The following is a 19,961-nucleotide window of genomic DNA, read 5'->3' on the forward strand; positions in this document are numbered from 1 at the left end:
ATAACGGACCAGCCCCCAAGTAGGACCCCACCCCGCCAGCCTGCCAGCCGCGAGGTGCTGGGAGTGACCGTGAAGTTGGACAGGCCCTGGCTCGGTTGCGCCTGGGGCTGGGGAAGAGGCGCAGACCCAGCAGCTGAGGGCCATCCCTGAGGTGGGCCCTGGGTGAGGAGGGCAACCAGAAGGGGCTGGAGGAGCAGTGCCTCTTCCCATCACCAGACCTGTCCACGGCGGTTAAAAGGGCTGCTTGAGGTGGACACGAGCACATGCAGAGAATAAAGTTTACTTCATTTCACCAAAGTGAAATTTCTTAATACATTCTGGTAGCTGCTTTCCTGCAGCCCCAAACCCTGTGGGTGTTGGAGCACCCCCTACCCACAGCCTGGACCTTCATAATCAGCAGCCAGGAGCAGGGAAGCTTCAGGATTCAGGGTCTCAGACCTGTAAAGCCCCAGGCCAGAGGCTATGACATCACACAGGCCTGCTCCCACACGGAGGGGAGGGTGAAGTCCTGCAGGGGGCTCTGGTGCTCCTCCATCCTGGCTCCCCTTGTAGAGCAAGCCAGCAGGCAAGGCTTCCCCAGGGGGTGCGAAGTGGGTGGAAAGGTGGTGGTTGTGTTCTGTACACCTGTCTCCCCCACCGCCTCACTGCAGTTTCTCCTCTGTGCCCAGATGAGTAGCTGTCGTGAGTTCCCGTGCTGACAACCCCCACTCCCGGCACCAACCACCCTCAGCAGGCTGGTTGCCCAGGCCTTTCCTTCTACCACCGCCTTCAGGAGGCTGCTTCAGAGCTGGGGCCCCTCTGGGGTAACAGAGGACACACATAGCACCATGCTGAGCCCAGGAGGGGGGACCCTGGGTGGGCAGCTGATGCCAGCTGACCCAGCTGTAAGGCTCCCACCCCTACCCTGGGGAGAGGAGTGAAAAAGACCACCCCCTTTACCCACAGGTCCTGCCCATGAGCACAGCCCACTTCCTGCTGGCCGCCAGGATGTTTTCCCCAGAAGCCCTCAGCTATGCTCCATCCACCCAGGGGAAGGAGAACAGCCTGAGCCGGACTTCATAGACAGGATGATCTGGGCATCAAATGACCAGTTCTTCCTCCCAAAGCCAGAAGCAAAGCTGTGTGAGGGATACAAGTGCTTAGAAAAATGGAATCTGAGGAAGGCAAGGGTTCCTTCCCGCATACTTTGTGAGGAGGGATGTGGTGCAGAAGGGAAGATGGAGTGAGATAAGGAAGGTGCTTGTAGCTTCGGGTGTGTTAAATTAGCTGGTGGGGCCATGAGCACACGTGAGGACCGGGGCCCCGCCAAGGGCCCAACCCCAACCCTCAGGCTCCAGCTGAAGTCCCCAGAGCCCGGACAGATGTCTGGGCAGAGGGGCTAAGAAGTGCAGGGTGGCAGCTGCTGCCTCTCCTTCAAGCACAAGCCTCAGAGAAACCAGCTCCAGCGCCCTCTGACTGGCGTGGCTGCGTCCCCACAGATCGAGTCCCGCATTCTCCCCGAGAAAGCCCTTGCCCTTCTAGTGATGGCAGAGCAGGCGCCGGGAGAGGGGAGCGGGTGCGGGCAGCAGCTCTAAGTCTGCCTTCCTTCTGGAGGCAGCCCTGCCTGTCCCGGGGCTAGCTGTCTGCCTTCTTCATGTGGTGGAAGAGGTTACAGAAGAGCTCATACCAGAAGAACACGAAGCCGGTAGAGAGAGCGGCCTTCAGCAGGCTGGGGGACAGGCCCTTGAAGAAGCCCCTGGGGCCTTCCTCCCTCAGCACCTGCCGGGCGCAGTCCAGGAGGCCCTTATAGCTGCGGACCTGCCGGGGAAGAGGACAGAGGAGGTAATTAGCACACACACACACACACACACACACACACACACACACAAACACACACACACGCTGGCTCTTTGGTCAGCCCCACACCTGGCACGTCACAGCTCCCGATGAACACCTGCCAGACAAAGCCATGAATGCCGAAAGGCTAGAGGAGTTAACCTCTCCTTTCTCTTCCAGGTGGCCTGGTAATTCATGTCTTTTTTTTTTTTAATTTTATTTATTTATGATAGTCACAGAGAGAGAGAGAGAGAGAGAGAGAGAGAGAGAGGGGCAGAGACATAGGCAGAGGGAGAAGCAGGCTCCATGCAGGGAGCCTGACATGGGATTCGATCCCGGGTCTCCAGGATCGCGCCCTGGGCCAAAGGCAGGCGCTAAACCGCTGCACCACCCAGGGATCCCTGGCCTGGTAATTCAGACTTAACAGGTGCCGTGCCTGGAAATCAGCACTGGACAGAGCTCCTAACTAACTGGGCCTCCTGAGGACCTTTTTCTGGCACCTGGGGGGCTCGGTGAAGCGTCTGCCTTTGGCTCAGGTCATGACCCCAGAGTCCTGGGTTCGAGCCCCGCATCAGGCTCCCTGCTCAGCAGGGTGTCTGCTTCTCCCCCTGCCCTTCCCCCTGCTCCTCCTCTCTCAAATAATTTTTTTTAAAAGATTTTATTTATTTATTCATGAGAGACACACAGAGACGCAGAGACACAGGCAGAGAGAGAAACAGGCTCCCTGCAGGCAGCCCAGTTTGGGACTCGATCCCAGTACCCCGAGATCATGACCTGTGACGAAGGCAGATGCTCAACCACTGAGCCACCCAGGTGCCCTGAAATAAAAAATCTTTTAAAAAAGGACTCTTTCCCCTATCCCACCTGGTCCCTCCTTGGGCAGTAGATCTGGATCGGACTCCTGTTGGCTTTGGGCCCCAGTCTGTCCTTCTCAGTTAGCCACATGCTGCTGCCAGACTCACGTCCCCAAATCTCAACTCCCCTCAAGCCTCGCTACCTTCAAATCTCCACTAACCCCCATGATGACAATGACATTATAACAAATCAAGTGGCACCTGGCTGGCTCAGTCCCAGAGTGTGGGACTCTTGATCTCAGGGTTATGAGTTCAAATCCCATGCTGGATGTGGACTTTAAAATAAAATAAAATCCAAGCTCCGTAGCCTGGTGTTCAGGGCATTGCTCCATTTGGCCTCAACTTCCCTCCCTAATCTGCCCTCATTCCCCACCAGTCCTCCCACCAAACCCACCACGCAGTCTGTTAGGAGCAAGGCCTCTCTCCTCTGTCCTGGCCTCTCACTGAATCTCCCTATGCAAATTTGAACCATTCCTGCAGGACAAGTTCATAAATGGAAAAAGGAGGGCATACAACCTTGTATACATCCTGTATTTAATACAATGTACCCGTGAATGTTTATGCAAAGAACCAAAACTACAGCCAAAGGTTCTGTGTGATTATCTCTGGTGGGTGGTGCAGGGGGGCTACCTGTGAGTCTTAGTTTTTATCTACAGGACTTCTCTGAACTTCCTACAAAGATGTATTACAAGGAACTCAATTCCTCTCTTCCCCCAAATACGGGGTGCTCCCTCCCTCCCCTGTCTCCCATTCCACGCCACTCCTCTCCTGTCATGTGTCAGGCCTGCAGCTTCCAGACTTCCCAGGTTCCCAGGTTCTAGAAGGAAAGCCCTGCAGTTACTCACCCTTGCTACACCCCAGCCCACCACTGGATGGCGCCCCAAAGGAGCAGGTGAAAATCCGGTTTGCAAAATCCAAACTGACTAAAGAATGACTATTAGTAACATCACAAAACCACCTAAACTGGGGCTTCTGTAAGTGACAAACCCTTTTAGTGCCTTTATAATGTAATTTAGTCAGATTTAATCCACCCCTCTCCAGAAACCCCTACAAAATAAAGCAAAAAACCCCATGCATCAGTGGGAGTCTCCTCTGTGTTCTGTAGTATTTTGGACCTTTCTTTTTCTTTTTCTTTTCTTTAGGTTTTATTTATTTGAAAAAGAGCACGAGAGCTTTGCGCAGTGGCAGTATCGTAGCCAATGAGGTTTATCCGAGGCGCGATTATTGCTAATTGAAAAAGAGCACGAGAGCAGGGGAGAAACAGAGGGAGGGGACAAGCAGACTCTCCACGCCAAGCATGAAGCCTAACATGGGGCTCGACCCATGACCCCGATATCATGACTCAACCCAAAACCAGGCGTCAGACACTCAACCAACTGAGCCACCCAGGAGCCCCAGGGACCTTTCTTTTTTTTTTTTTTTTAATTTATTTTATCTTATTTATGATAGTCACAGAGAGAGAGAGAGAGAGGGGCAGAGACACAGGCAGAGGGAGAAGCAGGCTCCATGCACCGGGAGCCCGACGTGGGATTCGATCCCGGGTCTCCAGGATCACGCCCTGGGCCAAAGGCAGGCGCCAAACCACTGCGCCACCCAGGGATCCCCCCAGGGACCTTTCTTATGTGAAGATATTCTTTGTCCCAAACTGAACACTTTTTTTTTTTTTTTTAATTGAAGTAGGCTCCATGCCCAGGGTGGAGCCCAACACAGGGCTTGAACTCACAACCCTGAGATCAAGACCTGAGCTGAGATCGAGTTGAATGCTTAACCAACTGACCACCTAGCTGCCCTGAACTCAACACTTTTTAAGAGCAAACACTGAACCCTCCTTCACCTGGATCATCCCACAGTGCCCAAACTGCACAGGGCTTTGTGTGTGGTGTTCCCATGTGTCTGGGGACCCCCAGGGACGGGCTGTGGGGGATAATGCTGCCCAGTAGGCAGGTGAGAGGCAGGGCTCAGAGCTCTCTGCAGGGGGATGGCTCACCTGCCCGAAGGTGGCTCGAGCCCGCTCAAACCCTCCAACCTGCAGCCGTTTCTTGAAGAGGTCCAGGGGGTACGTGAGGGTCTTGCTGATGACTCCAGCTCCACTGCCACAGAGCAGGTTTTTGAGGTTCTCTGAACCAAAGTGGGATTGAGAGGGAAAATGAGAGAAGGGCAATCGGGGAAGATAAGTTCAGTCAAGAGCTCTAAGCCTCCACCATAAAACTAAGACCCACTGGTATCCTGAATCTCCGAGGGGAGCCACACAGAGCCACTCTGGGCATGGATGACAAATGGGAGTGGAAGTAGGGGCTTGCAGGCTCCGTGGTGTGACTTGGTGCAAGGCCTGGAGGGACCAGGAGGCCCAGCCACCCCCTCAGTCCCCCAAAACACACAACCCAAACCAGGCAGTCTGTAAGTGGGCCCTCTGACAAAAATGAAAACCCTGACCATAGTCAGGAATAAATGTTGATGGTGCCACTGCTGGGGTGGCAAGAGCCGAAAGTGTCTGCAGGCGGCTGGCTTGATTTGTTTGGTTGGCTGTACTACAGAGCAGGGTTTGGAGAACAGGGCCCTAGCCTCTGACAGGAAGACCTCAGCCCCTACATGGTTCAGAAAGAGATGCTATGGCATCGGGGTGGGGGCAGGGGAGACCCAGATTCTCCTCATTTGAGGGCTGTCTCACCACTGTTTGCTCCCTCGGTGGGAATGACCCATTCATGCACGTGCTTCAAGGCGCTGTAGAAGGAGAACTGGAATCCGGCGTAAGGGAAGATGGCAATCAAGGTGGGGTTCAAGCCTTTGTAGAAAACCAAGGGGCCTTCGGTCCTATACATGGTCACCACGGCTTCTCGAAGGGTTTTATACACCTGGATGGCAGGCATACAGCTCGAGTGAGTGCATGGTGGTAGTTTGGCTCTAGGACACAACCCATCATGTGCATCTCCCCTCGGCTAATATCCCAGCTACCAAGAGCATTACTTCTCCTGCCCAGGGGACAAAGAAAATGCTGGACAAACCCCCAAGGGTGGGGTTTTCCAGCAACTCCCTTTCCAGCTATTGACAAGACTAAGATGTCCACACAAGTGCACACCAGTTTATGCCCAAGGACAGCTGCCACAGCGCCCCGCAGAACAGCAAAGACGCAATGTCTGCCCTTGGGTGACTGGTGACACCCCATCATGATGGCACACCCGTTCACAAGAACACGGTGCAGCTGCTGAAACAGGATCACGCCACTTACACGACTGAAAGAGAATAATCCCCCAAGTATATAGTGATGAGCACAGTGAGAGGTTGAGCAGTGGGTTTAGTGTTTGTGGAGGAGGAAACTAAGCAGGGATCACCCCCCACCCCCACCCAAGGATACTCGAGAAATGAGGAAGGGTGAGCATTACCTCCACGAAGGGAAGGCCAGGCAGGGGAAGCAAGATATTTACTCATTATTTTAGGCTATTTAGGGTTTTTGCCATGTGCATATATTTAACCTTTTGTAAGCTGTCCACAGGTGATCTCCAGGCGGGAAGACCACAGGGCATTGATTTTTCTGAGTACCCTTCTATTCTCTGCAGGGGACCAGAGCAGCTGTGGATGCAGGGAGGCACCTCACCAACAGAGCAGCTGATGGAGCTACTTGGGGTGTTAATGGGGGGGCCCTGGCTCTCTCCTCTCCTCTCAGCTCCCAGGCGCAGGCAGCCACACCGAAGGATTTCACCCTGGTGACCTCCATGAGAGCGCCCAGACTCAGAGGAAGACCATCGAGCAACGAGCCTGCCACAGACCACGTCCCACTGCACTTCTCCAGGTCCCCTGCAACACCAGGCTGGCAGCCCAGGGCCACTAGACAGCTGAGGACAGCCCTGCTAAGAACAGAGCCCAGGGGCACCCACTGGCTCAGTGGTGTGTGTGACTCTTGTTGATCTCAGGATCACCAGTCTGAGCCCCATTGTGGGGGCAGAGATTTACTTAAAAAACAAACAGAAACCACAAAACCCCCGGAGACCAAAAATGATCCATGAGGGGCAGAAGGGCAGAGGAATCATCTGGAGGGAAGAGACAGTATAGACAGAAGAAGAAAACTAAAGGAAACTGAGACCAACCACAAAATTAGAAACAATATTCTCTGAGGCCACAGAAAAGGCAACACCTCCGTGATAAAAGGTGGGGGCGTCTATCGAGCCCCACATCGGGCTCCCACTTCCCTCTGCTGCTCCCCCCGCTGGTGCTCTCTGTCAAATAGATAAATAAAATCTTAAAAAAAAATTAAAGGGATCCCTGGGTGGCTCAGTGGTTTGGCGCCTGCCTTTGGCCCAGGGCGTGATCCTGGAGTCCAAGGATTGAGTCCTGTGTCGGGCTCCTGGCACGGAGCCTGCTTCTCCCTCCTCCTGTGTCAATGCCTCTCTCTTTCTCTCTCTATATCTATCATGAATAAATAAATAAATCTTAAAAAACAATTTTTTTTTTTGGCCACCCAGGTGTCCCAACACCTCTATTTTCAAAAAAGATAATAAGGTGTTTTTTTTTTTTTTTAACAACTCTGTGGTAAAACCACAATGAGATACCACTATTCACACCTAGTAGACTAGCTAAAATTTCAAATAAAATAAACAGGAGGGCCTGGGTTGGTTAGGTGCTGACCCTTGGTTTCAGCTCAGGTCAAGACTTAAGGGTCTTGAGACTGAGCCCCACACTCAGCAGGGAGTCTGCATGAGATTCTTTCCTCCTGCCCATCCCCCTGCTCAGGCACACTCATTTGTTCTCTCTCTCAAGTAAATAAATAAGAACAAAATATAAATTAAAAACAGATAATACTAAGTATTGGTGAGGATAGGTGCCATTGGAACTCCTAGTGGGTTTGCAAAATGGCATAGCCAAGTAGCAACTGGGCTGGCTTTTCCTCATAAAACTAAACTTTTTCACCATACAACTCAACAACCCCACCCCTAGGTATTCACCCAAGAGAAACAAAATGTTCACATAAGCATTTGTAGGTGAATGTTCATAGTGGTTTTATTCATAACCACCAAAAAAACTGAACCACCCTGATCTCTTCCAACTAATAAACCATGGTGGGGGCCACAGGGATAGAATACTATGCAGCAAGGAAAAAGAACCAGCCACTCACATAGCAACATGGATGAATCTCAACTAGAGACACCAAGTGAAGGGCACCTACTCAAACACCTATGCAAGACGTGATTCCCTGTATGTGACTTTCGGAAAAACACACAACTTTAAACAGAAGACAGACCAGTGGTTAACTGAGGCTGTCGATAAAGAGGAACTAACTATAGAGAGGCAAGACATTTTGGAGGTGATAGAATTTTTGCTTTGTGTCTTGATTATATAGTAGTGGTTATGGGACTGTATGCATTCATCAAAAGTCAGAGGAGCACCTGGGTGGCTGAAGTGTCTGATTTGGTGATGAAGTGTCTGATTTGGGCTTAGGTCATGATCTCAGGGCCCTGAGACTGAGCCCTATGTCGGGCTCCAAGCTCAGCAAGGTCTGCTCATACTCTCTCCTTCAAATACATAAAATCTTACAAAAAAAAAAAAAAGAAAGAAAGAAAGAAAAAGAGAGAGAGAAAGCTGTACACTAAAAAGAGTGAATTTTACCATGTAAGTAATGCTTCGACAAACGAAAGCAAACCAAAAAAGTGCTCTTAGGAACTAATATACTAATGTTACAAGCATTTTTTAAATTCAATAGAGGGCTTCAAATGATAAAGGCAAGGAAACCTCCCAGAAACTAGGACAGAGAGGCAGCTGAACAATAGTAGAGCAAAGAGAAGTCAATCAGAGGATCAACCCAGGATGTCCAACTGACATGAATTCCACAAAGAGAAAAAAAAAAAAAAAAACCCAGAAAGTAGCAATTGTGAATAAATCATTCTTGACCATTTTCTAGGCATGAGAACAGGAATGTCTAGATCTAAGAGTCCAGGAAGTGCCCATCACAATGAATGAAAGAGACATGGACCAGTGCACATTACTGGTAAATTTCTAGAATGACAGAAATCAAGAAGGGATCCTGGAAGTTCCCAAGGCAGGAAGGACGATAGTTTCATATAAAGGATCATTAATCGGAGTGATTCTGGACTTCTCTACAGCAACACTGAGAGCTACCTAGAATTCTACACCCAAATTGTAAGTCAAGTGTAAGCAGGGTCAAATAAAGGCATTTTCTATCAAGCCTTCCCTAAAAAAGCTCTATCTCAAGTATATCTTTACCAAAATGAGGGATTAGTCAAGAAAGAGAAGACATGGGACCCAACAAGAAAATTCCTAACAGAACAGCTGATAATAGTCCTGGAGCAAAGAGTACATACTGAAGCCAGAGGGTGAAGGCTGTCAGAGTGTGGAGCTCCAGGAGAGTCTCCATAATAATGGGTGACTAATGACCACAGGCTGACTCTATGAAGACTGTTTAAGGGTACTTTGTGATAAGCATACAGGAAGCTAAACAAAATACAAGGCAATCACTAACTTCAGGCAAGACAAAGATACACAAGAAAATGTAATTATAATGAATTTCAATGCTTAGCAGTAACATTTACATAATCATAACAGCACACTCAGTACTGATTTAGCCAAAATCTATAAATTATTTATACTGAAATCAGAGAAAGCACAAGCATGCAAGGGTGATGGTAAAAGAGGTAAAAGCTCATCTTCCACAGTAGCCATCTATAGCTAATGTCTATAATTTAAAAACTAGAAAGAAAAAGAAAGAGAACTAGTAGTATAAACATGCTACTAAGAATTAGTACATAATGGAAGAGCCACAAGTGGTTACCTCTGGGGACTGGAATCAGGGGGTGGCTGTTTCTTTGTTGTAATTCATGCAGAACCACCAGTCTTTTTAACCTTTATACATCTTACAGATCATTGATGAAGAAACATTTTAAAGACTTCATTTATTTAGAAAGAGTGAGAGCAAACATGAGCAGGGGAGGGGCAAAGGGAAAAGGAGAGAGAGAATCTCAAGCAGACTCCATGCTGAGCAAGGAACCCTAAGGCAAGACTTGATGTCATGACCCTGACATCATGACTTGAGCCTAAACCAAGAATCAGATGCTCAACCAACTGAGCCACCGAGGTACCCCTGATTAAGAAACATTTAAAAGGTGAGGATTTAGGGCAGCCCAGGTGGCTCAGCGGTTTAACGCTGCCTTCAGCCCAGGGCATGATCCTGGAGACCCGGGATGGAGTTAAACATCGGGCTCCCTGAATGGAGCCTGCTTCTTTCTCTGCCTGTGTCTCTGCCTCTCTGTGTGTGTCTCTCATGAAGAAATAAATAAAATCTTAAAAAAAAAAAAAAAAAAAAAAGGTGAGGACTTACAGCATGGCTACTACTGATCTATGTAAAGAAGAGGGTCTACAGGGATCCCTGGGTGGCGCAGCGGTTTGGCGCCTGCCTTTGGCCCAGGGCACGATCCTGGAGACCCGGGATCGAATCCCACGTCGGGCTCCCGGTGCATGGAGCCTGCTTCTCCTTCCGCCTGTGTCTCTGCCTCTCTCTCTCTCTCTCTCTGTGACTATCATAAATAAATAAAAAAATTAAAAAAAAAAAAAAAAAAAAAAGAAGAGGGTCTACAGCTTTTAAACTACTCACTTTGGCACACAATACAATTTCCTGATCATTCCAGAATCTAGAATCTCTATCTCAATCATCTAAGCCAGAGAGATGTTACTCTCTTTTTTTTTCCTTCTTTATTCTCTTTTCTCTTAAACATTTTTCTTCCCACAGACCTCTTTTTCAAGTTTATTATTGAAATATAATTGATATACAATGCTCTATTAGGTGTACTTATGGATACACAAGGTGTACTTAGGATATACAAGGCTCTATTATTTAGGTGTACTTTCTCATAGATTTTTATTTTTTTTTTACTAAAGGTTGGGAAGTAATGGAAAAGGACACCAGCATCCCAGAATGGAAAAGCCAATGAAGCACCACCACTCATCTTTTTTTTTCATCCCAGCAGCCAACATGTTGCTGAGGGCTATGTCTTCTCCAACTGCAAACACTCTTTCCCTCTCCCCATCTCTCTGCTCAGTGCTTAGGGCCCTCATCTCATTTCTCCACCAGAAGAAAGCTGTATTTCCCTCTGGAGTGCCATACAGAAGGATGCAGCTCTCATGTCCCATTCCTTTGCTTGTAGACTGGTTCCAGGGCACTTTGCCCTTCTAAACCAAGAAAGTCATCAACAAAAGGGCTCCACCAACCCAGGATCTCCACCCCAGGCAACTGAACTGAACTGAAACCATAGTTACTCTAAAGCACATCAAATGCTTCCCAAAAAAAATACCCTAAAGCAGAAAGGAAACAGAAAAATTATTCTTTATTGGGTGAGCACACACATGCGGTGCACACATACACACAATGCTATTCTTATATATGTCCAGGAAACAGAGATTATGGTGGGGAGGTCTATTTCAGGATTTAATCCCTCCCTTTCATTCAGTAAATTCTTCCTGGAATCTGACTCAATTATCCCATTTCCTCTATCCATTCTTTGTGGAAAACAAAAACACTCTGCTTATAACTCAAATATGATCTCAAGTTTCATTCTCCCAGACGCCTCTACCATCCAGCCTGCTGTTCATTATTTGTTCTGTTTCCCACCTGTAGGTTCTGGATCCCTCATGAGGCTGTGAGCACCTTGCATGGTGCTCAGCACATTTATAGGTTTTACAGATGGACCAGCAGAGGGGAGGCAAAGCCCCCAGGCTCTCCCACTTTGTTCCCTCTAAAGAAAAGAGTCCTTGCTCCTGGAACACCTTCTGTTATTTGGGCACCCCCTCTCTGGCCCAGCTACTCACCTTGGGCTCACCCTGAGCTGCAAAGCGAGTACGCAGCACGTCCACAGGATGCACAGCGAGGGTGGCTGCGCTGGCAGACAGGCCGCCACACACGAAGTGCACTGAGAAGTCACGGGCATCGTACCTGGTGGCTCTGTGCACCAGCTCGGTCAGGAGTTCAAATGACAGAAACTGCAAGAGCACATGACAGAGTAATTGAGAAATACTCCCCCAAAACACCACAGCCCAGGTGGAGCTCAGTTCTACGGTAAGGAAATACTCTCCTTGAGCAATGACAAAACACAATAAACATATAATTTTGTGCAAAGTACAGATGCGATTTTATATTCTATTTGAGTAGAGCCAAATATCGAAAGGGTTAGGAAAATGATGGGAAAAATTTTATATCACAAAGTTTTTTTTTTAAGATTTTACTCATTTATTCATGACAGACACGGAGACAGTGAGGCAGAGACACAGGCAGAGGGAGAAGCAGGCTCCCTACTAGGAGCCTGATTCCGGACTTGATCCCAGAACCCTGGGATCACAATTCTGAGCCAAAGGCAGACATCAACCACCAAGCCAACCAGGCATCCCAAAAGTTTTTGGGTTTAAGATTTTATTTGAGGGAGAACAAGAGCGTGGGTAAGGGAGTGGGGAGAGAGAATCTGAAGCAGACTCTGCACAGAACACAGAGCCCAATGTGGGGCTCGATCCCATAGCTGGGAGATCATGACCTGAGTCGAAACCAAGAGTTGGATGCTTCACCGACTGAGCCACCCAGGCACCTCTATGCCAGAAATTTCAGAAAATTCTACTCGGAGGTGCCTGGGTGGCTCAATCGGTGAAGTGTCTGCCTTCAGCTCAGGTCATGATTTCAGGGTCCTGGGACTGTGTCCCACATTGGACTCCCTACTCAGTTGTAAGTCTGCTTCCCCCTATCCCCCTCTCACTCTCTCTTTCTCAAATAAAGTCTTAAAAAAAAAAGTTCTACTCAACGAGTTTCCTCAGAACTGGGAAAGGAAAACCATTGCTGGATTCTCTGTGGGTACCCTTTCAGTGCAACTAGCAGTGGCACTGCTTGACACTCTGCCCTGGAGCAGAAATTCTCTCAGAAGTCTACTTATTCCATATTCTATGGTATAAGCCCCCTTATGCTGAGACCTTCCTCAGGCAGCTCAAGATGGCTCAGGCTCCTGAGAGCACGCTACTGTGTGTATCCATCACGCTGCAGCATCTGAGTGCTAGCCGCGGAGGCAGAATGGCAGGGGAGTGTCAACCCTTGAGTACCTGACCTCAGCCATCGCTGTGATGCCACAAGAAAGGCAGACAGGGGCTACTCTGGCTGTCCAGGTGGGAATCCTGATTCGGCCAACTTTCTCGCGGGTGACTTTTGGCTGGCTTCGTTACTTAAGCTCTCTCTGCCTCGTCTTCTGTTGGTAACACAGGTGCGACCTCAAAGGCCTGCTGTGAAGCACGGGCTCGCAGTGAGCACAGCACAGGCTGAGTCCTACTAGCCACTAAGAGTGTACGGCTACACACCACCCACCATGAAATCAACTGGTGCTGGGCCGCCTGGGTGGCTCAATCAGCTGGGCGTCTGACTCTTAGTCTCGGCTCAGGTCACAATCTCGGGGATGTGGCACTGAACCCCCAGTTGGGCTCCATGCTCAGCGGGGAGTCTGCTTGTCCCTCTCTCTCTGCTCTTGCCCGTGCTTGGGTGCACATGCTCTCTCTCAAATAAATAAGTAAATAAATAAATAAAATGTTAAACAAAACAAAACAAAACCAGCTGGTAGTGAGCAGCATGAACGTGTGAACAGAAGATAAGAGGCCTGCATTCTCACTCAACCCGGGCTCTCCACACCCAGGCTGTGTGGCTTTGACAGCTCTCTGCTCCTCTGTGATCCACAAAACACCACATCTACCTTCCTCACAATGCTGCTGGGAAGTTCAAAGGAAGTAGAGGTGTGAAAATGCTATTTTGAATAATGAAAGGACTGGTATCACCGCTTGCCAAAACTCACTGGGGGCACAGCATCAGAACAGCCTCCTAGGGGTAACACCTGATATCCAGCTGATGCTAAGTCCTCTTGGTGGGTGGAGGACAGGGGGGAACATATGGAAGGGAATGCCCATGGCACAGCTTGATCTGACTCTATCTTCAATTTCAGACTTCAAACTCCAGGTAGTTTCCTGATTAAGACAAGTAGAAGGTGTGGTGACTGCCTCCTGCTGTCTTACCCAGGCAGGGTCCCTGTGGGCTCCACCTTCCGTGTGTTCCTCTGTTGAGCAACATGAACCCAGGGGCCTGACCGCCGACTCATTCTCCCCCGCCACCTACCTGGACAGCTCCGTAGCCTATAGAGAGAAGCTGGGCTGGGACATGTCCTTTCCAGAATGCTGTGGGGCCTTCCTCCTGCAAGATCTGTCTCCCGGCCTGTAGGATCCCATGGTATTTTGCACCAGGGTCACTGCGAGACAGGCGTTCAATCTGAAGCTGGAAGCAAAATTGAAAAGGTCAGGACAACAGGGGCAAGGGTAGGGTGAGAAGGAGCGATTTCGAAAATGGAACAAAGGCAGTGAAGTGCTTCTCCTTGACCAAATTCCAAGCTCTAGAAACTGCTTTGACAAGAAAGAGAGAACTTGTCATCCAGACCATTACATGGAAAAAAAAGGGAAAGGATACCTGGAAACGGATCTTGATGACATCCAAGGGGCTGATCATCACCCGAGTGACAAGTCCAGACACAGAGCCAGCAACAGCCACCTCAAAACTGGAAATATTCCTGCCATCAGCTTTGGGGTCATAGCCGACCATCCCTGCCTCCGGCCCATACAATGTCCATCAGTTTCAAGCTAAAAGCAAAGAAGAGACATGGAGTAAACACCAGAGCAAGTTCGTAGGGTCTCTGCTTACAAGCCACCTCCTCAGAGCAGCCCTCCTGGACTGTCCTCTAAAACAGCACCCACATCCCCTCTAATCCCCTTTCCCTGCTTTATTCTTTTATATAGCATTGACATACTGGACATTTATTCTGCACATCTGTCTCTTGCCACTTTCCCCACTAGGATGCGGACCTGTGAAAACATGGCCTTGCTCTCATCTGCCCATCCCTGAATTTCCAGTGCTGAGAACAGAGCCCAGCATGGTGAGTGCTAAGATTCACTGACTGAACAAAGCAACAGGCTTGGCAGGAAATCGTTCAGTTCCAAAGATCAGTTTGCTTTCCAAGACACCTGGCTTTATGGCAAACTCCTGCCTGAGGTGAAGTCCCAGGCTCGGCCAATGTGGGAGCAGAGCCCACGACAGCGGAGCACGGAGGGAGATGTCAGACATTCAGGCTCTGGGAGCGCTCCATGGGATTCTCCGAAAAGCCCACAAGATCCAGAGGAAGAGCCCAGCGACTCCTGGGCACTCTTGCCTTCCTTCCCCACCGTCTGAACACCTCAGGCCCAGCTCTGGCAATGGAGCTACGCTGCGCTATGCTTTGTAATGATGCTCCCCAGCCCACCTGATCCCTGTTGACCTCTTCAACCTCACCCTGGACCTCTCTTCAGCCGCTTCAACTAGGTGGGCCCGGCTCTGGCCCAGTTCCTGGAAAACACTGCTTGAGTTCCTATCTGCCAACCTTGCCTCTGCACCCAATATTCCCCGTGTCTGAAACACAGTGGCCCTCCCCATTTCTCCCTGTATACCCCACTCCCCCTACTCCCTCTTCCCCAGGCTAGCTCCTCCTGTGCACCAAGGCTCAGCTAAAGAGCATCCTCCCCAGGCGTTTTCCTTATGGCCTCTCTAGTATTCACAGCATTTGCTCTGCGTTGAGAATTACTGTTCTAGAGAAATATTAGCACAGGTGTGTAAAATGTCACACATGACATCACTGTTTGTAAAACTGGATATAACACAAGTGCTGGGCAGCCCCGGTGTCTCAACGGTTTAGCGCCACCTTCCGCCCAGGGTGTGATCTTGGAGACTCAGAATCAAATCCCATGTTGGGCTCCCTGCATGGAATCTGCTTCTCCCTCTGCCTGTGTCTCTGCCCCTCTCTCTCTCTTTCTCTGTGTCTCTCATGAATAAATAAATAAAATCTTAAAAAAAAAAAACCCACACAAGTGCTTATCAATAGACAGATGGATAAATATACTAAGTCACATCCAAGCAATGGAATCCTATGCAGCCATTAAAAAGGATGAGCCAGGGGCAGCCCAGGTGAAAAACAGTAAGACCTAATACACTCTGTAGGGCAGCAGAAAGCATAGAGGAGAAGCCTGTATGAACACACACAACAGTTTGGTAAGATTACCTTTGGGGGAAGGGTTGGCAATGGAAGAGAGAAAACACACTTTTCCTTTTTTCTTTTTATTTAAGATTTTGTTTATTTGAGAGAGAGAGAGAGAGAGAGAGAATGAGCATGAACAGGGGGAGAGAAAGAGGGAGAGAGAAAGGGAAAAGCAGACTCTCCACTGAGCAAGGAGTCCGATGTGGGGCTCTATCCCAGGACCCTGAGATCATGACCTGAGGCAGATGCTTAACTCCAGGTGCCACTCCCTTTTTTTTTTTTTTTAAAGATTTTATTTATTTGGGGATCCCTGGGTGGCGCAGCGGTTTAGCGCCTGCCTTTGGCCCAGGGCACGATCCTGGAGACCCGGGATCGAATCCCACGTCGGGCTCCCGGTGCATGGAGCCTGCTTCTCCCTCTGCCTGTGTCTCTGCCTCTCTCTCTCTCTCTCTCTCTCTGTGACTATAATAAATAAATAAAAATTAAAAAAAAAAGATTTTATTTATTTATTCATAGACAGAGAGAGAGAGAAAGAGAGAGAGAGACAGGCAGAGGGAGAAACAGACTCCATGCAGGGAGCCCGATGTGGGACTCGATCCCAGGTCTCCAGGATCAGGCCCTGGGCTGAAGGCGGCGCTAAACCGCTGAGCCACCCGGGCTGCCCCCTTTTTCTTTACAATTCCGTATCATGTGAATATGTTATGCACCACCCGACTCAAAACAACTAAAACTGAATATAAAATGATTTTAGAAGGGGCAGCAGCATTAACCTAGTTCTTGAATACCAATAGTAACAGGAAACTCAGTGCCCACACAGGGCCAAGCTCTACACGTCACTGACTCTTTTTCTCCACTGGAACTCTGTCTGCACCACTCCCTCAGCCCAAAATTCACTCTCCTGAAAATATCAAAAAGTGCTCAAAGCCATCTTTAAAACTAACAAGGCCCTAAGGTAGCTTCATCAGCAAAGTATTCTAAAATAACATTTTAGGGACACCTGGGTGGCTCAGCGGTTGAGCGTCTGCCTTCGGCTCAGGTCGTGATCTCGGAATTCGGGATCGAGTCCCACGTGGGGCTCCTGCGAAGAGCCTGCTTCTCCCTCTGCCTGTCTCTGCCTCTCTCTCTCTATCTCTCATGAATAAATAAATAAATCTTAAAAAAAAAAACAAATAAAATAACATTTTATTAAAATTCTATTGGTGGAAAAAAAAATAAAATAAAATTCTATTGGTGGGACGCCTGGGTGGCTGAACAGCTGACTCTTGATTTCAGCTCAGGTCATGATCTCAGGGTGGTGAGTTCAAGCTCCACATCCGGCTTTGTGCTAGAGAAGGAGTCTGCTTGAGATTCTCTCTCTCTGCCCCTCTCTTTTCCACTGGCACACACACTCTCTCTCTCTTAATAAATAAATAAAATCTTATTAAAAAAAAAAAAAACTCTCATGTATGAAATCTCCCCACCCCTGCCAGGAATGTGCCCATTTCTTGGCAGCTTCTTCCTCTTTCCCATTAACTTTTTTTTTTTTTTTTTTTTTTTTTTTTTATTTATGATAGTCACAGAGAGAGAGAGAGAGAGAGAGGCGCAGAGACACAGGCAGAGGGAGAAGCAGGCTCCATGCACCGGGAGCCTGATGTGGGATTCGATCCCGGGTCTCCAGGATCGCGCCCCGGGCCAAAGGCAGGCGCCAAACCGCTGCGCCACCCAGGGATCCCTTAACTTTCTGACATTAACTCAAGCTGCTTCTCTCCAGGCACCTGTGAGAAGCAGCTTAAACACCGGCATGTGACTGGGAGGCACTGGGAGGCACGGTGTCTCCAGGCCTGGGGCCACTGAGATCACTCTGAGCGGGGTGAGTGCTCTGCCATCAGGGAGGGAATGGGTCGTCTCCATAAACAAGCAGCTCTGCATAGCTGGACATAACAGAAGACCTCAGATCAATAAGTCTGAGTTCAAGACTTCTTCTAGTCCCGATGAGCCCGGGAGGCTCTGCCTCTTCCTAGTCCCCTGGGAGGCTTATTTAACCTTGGTTCTCCTCTCTTCTGTAAAATAGAAACGAGGTCTGCCCTAACTCAGACTGCTGAGAGGATCATGCAAGATCCCGTATGTGGTAAGCTTTGTAGAAAAGGTAAGTCAAGGATCCCTGGGTGGCCCGGCGGTTTGGCGCCGCCTTCAGCCCAAGGCGTGATCCTGGCGACCCGGCATCACCGGGGATCGAGTCCAGCGTCGGGCTCCCTGCATGGAGCCTGCATCTCCCTCTGCCTCTCTCTCTCTCTGTGTCTTTCATGAATAAATAAATAAAATCTTTAAAAAAAAAGGTCTAAAAACCATGAAAGTCTAAAAGTCTAAAACCCGTGAAAGGGCTGGTTGAATCGAATCCCATAGTGACCTTACTTTTTCCGCTTGTTCGAATTTCCTTCTTGTACCAGTAAACCTTGAGATTTACCTAAAGAGACAAAATATAAATGAACCGTAACTATATGCACGATACACGGAACAGAGCACCCGGAGCCGGGGCCCGCTGGACCGAGCGGCAGGGGGGGCGAGCCGGCCTCCGCCACCCTCTTCTCTTCGCTGCAGAAGCCCTGGCGTCGGGCTGCGAGCCGGGAGCTCCCGCGCCCGTGCGCCCACGCGTGCGGCCGGGGGTCCCGCAGACGTCCCCGCGTGTGGACATCGGCGTCCAGCTCTGTCTCGGGCCGTTCCCTCCCTGAGTCCGAGCAGACGCCCGTGAAACAGGCACCCACGTGTATGGGTGTCCCGCGTGTGAGCGAGGTTTTTGCTCCCTGAGGAAGCGCCTCAGGTCGGGCGTGACATGAACGCGTACAGGCCCTGCCCCCCCGCGTGAGTGCCGGCGCGCGTGTGCGACCCACCCGTCCCCGAGCGCAACGGCCAGGAAGGGGCAGGTAGAGGTCACTCACCCGGCACGCAGGGCGCGGCCCGACTCCGCGCGGGCTTCTCTTCCAACCTCCTCACGCAGTCTCACAGCAAAACTAATTGCGCTCGGCAGCAACTGACGGGCTCTCAGGCCAATCAGAGTGCAGCTTCCCACAGACTCTGGGCCAATAGTTGTACAGCCACAGACGGGCAACACCTCTTTGCAAGGTGTCACTGGGTAATGTAGTCCGCCGCTACTGAGGCTGGTTCTCCCCGCCTCCCCCGCGGTGCCAGGCGCAGAGCTTTCTGGGAGATGTAGTCTCGCTGCGCGCGCGTGCGCCAGTGTTAATCACGCGTGGGTACAGGGTGCGTCCCGAAGTCTGGCAGTGCCCTTCGGCGGTGCCGCGCTGAGTGGCCTGCGGCTCCCGTCGTCCTGCGACCGGGTGGAAGCTTGAGTACCCTGAATTTGACCCGCTTTCCTCAAAACCCTCAGAGTCCCAAGAACTCAGATAATCTAAACTTGCGAAAGATGGCGGGAAGTTTAGCTAAAGCCTGGAGGACTTGGGGAAGGAGTAAATGGGTTTTTGAAACCAGGAAGAGCACGGCAAAAATGTGGTTTTGTTTCCCCTTAGGGTTTACTGTGCATAATTTCTTATTATAAAAATCTTATAACAATACATTACAGACGCTACAGAAAATGTAGAAATGAAGGGGGAAATGACTCATCCTACGGCTCTCACACCAAATAGCATCAGCGTTTTGCAGGACAGTGTTTCTTCCTGATTTCTTTCTTTCTTTTTTTTTTTTTTTTAAGATTTTATTTATTGGGATCCCTGGGTGGCGCAGCGGTTTGGCGCCTGCCTTTGGTCCAGGGCGCGATCCTGGAGACCCGGGATCGAATCCCACATCGGGCTCCCGGTGCATGGAGCCTGCTTCTCCCTCTGCCTATGTCTCTGCCTCTCTCTCTCTCTGTGACTATCATAAATAAAAAAAAATTAAAAAAAAAAAGATTTTATTTATTTATCCATGACAGAAAGAGAGAGGCAGAGAGAGGGAGAGAAGCAGGCTCCATGCAGGGAGCCTGACGTGGGGCTCGATCTGGGGTCTCCAGGATCAGGCCCTGGGCTGAAGGTGGCGCTAAACCGTTGAGCCACCAGGGCTGCTCTCTTCCTGATTTCTTAATTGCATTTTCCCCATTAGCGCAATCACTTTGACCTACAGGTTTTATTTTTTTAAATTTATTTATTCATGGAGAGAGGCAGGCTCCACGCAGGGAGCCTGAGGGATGTAGGACTCGATTCCGGGACTCCAGGATCTCGCCCTGAGCCAAAGGCAGAGAGGCTCAACCGCT

General features: G+C 49.7%; 1 protein-coding gene and 1 pseudogene across 1 annotated transcript; one reads left to right on the forward strand and one right to left on the reverse strand.

The window, feature by feature from the left end:
- Positions 1–264: 264 nt before the first annotated feature.
- SLC25A19 (solute carrier family 25 member 19) lies at positions 265–18,740 on the reverse strand. Its single transcript, XM_041726753.1, has 8 exons — positions 18,655–18,740; positions 18,131–18,182; positions 14,146–14,315; positions 13,801–13,956; positions 11,478–11,648; positions 5,338–5,521; positions 4,657–4,787; positions 265–1,797 (listed from the first exon to the last, which is right to left on the reverse strand). The coding sequence occupies exons 3-8, from the start codon at positions 14,275–14,277 to the stop codon at positions 1,615–1,617; spliced, it is 957 nt and encodes a 318-aa protein (XP_041582687.1). The 5' UTR covers positions 14,278–14,315; positions 18,131–18,182; positions 18,655–18,740; the 3' UTR covers positions 265–1,614.
- On the forward strand, positions 3,840–3,921 carry LOC121474394 (annotated as a pseudogene).
- Positions 18,741–19,961: the final 1,221 nt, after the last annotated feature.

This window comes from Vulpes lagopus, chromosome 12 (assembly GCF_018345385.1).
Source record: "Vulpes lagopus strain Blue_001 chromosome 12, ASM1834538v1, whole genome shotgun sequence".
Classification (NCBI taxonomy): domain Eukaryota; kingdom Metazoa; phylum Chordata; class Mammalia; order Carnivora; family Canidae; genus Vulpes; species Vulpes lagopus.

Bases quoted from the DNA above. Each gene is read 5' to 3' on its own strand.
- SLC25A19 (XM_041726753.1), bottom strand. From the start codon at position 14,277: ATGGTCGGCTATGACCCCAAAGCTGATGGCAGGAATATTTCCAGTTTT. The intron at 5,522-11,477 runs GTGAGTAGCTGG...CCTGCCATCCAG, and splicing joins CAGCTCAGGGTGAGCCCAAG to GTGTATAAAACCCTTCGAGA. The intron at 1,798-4,656 runs GTGAGCCATCCC...CTTCCCCGGCAG, and splicing joins CTCGAGCCACCTTCGGGCAG to GTCCGCAGCTATAAGGGCCT.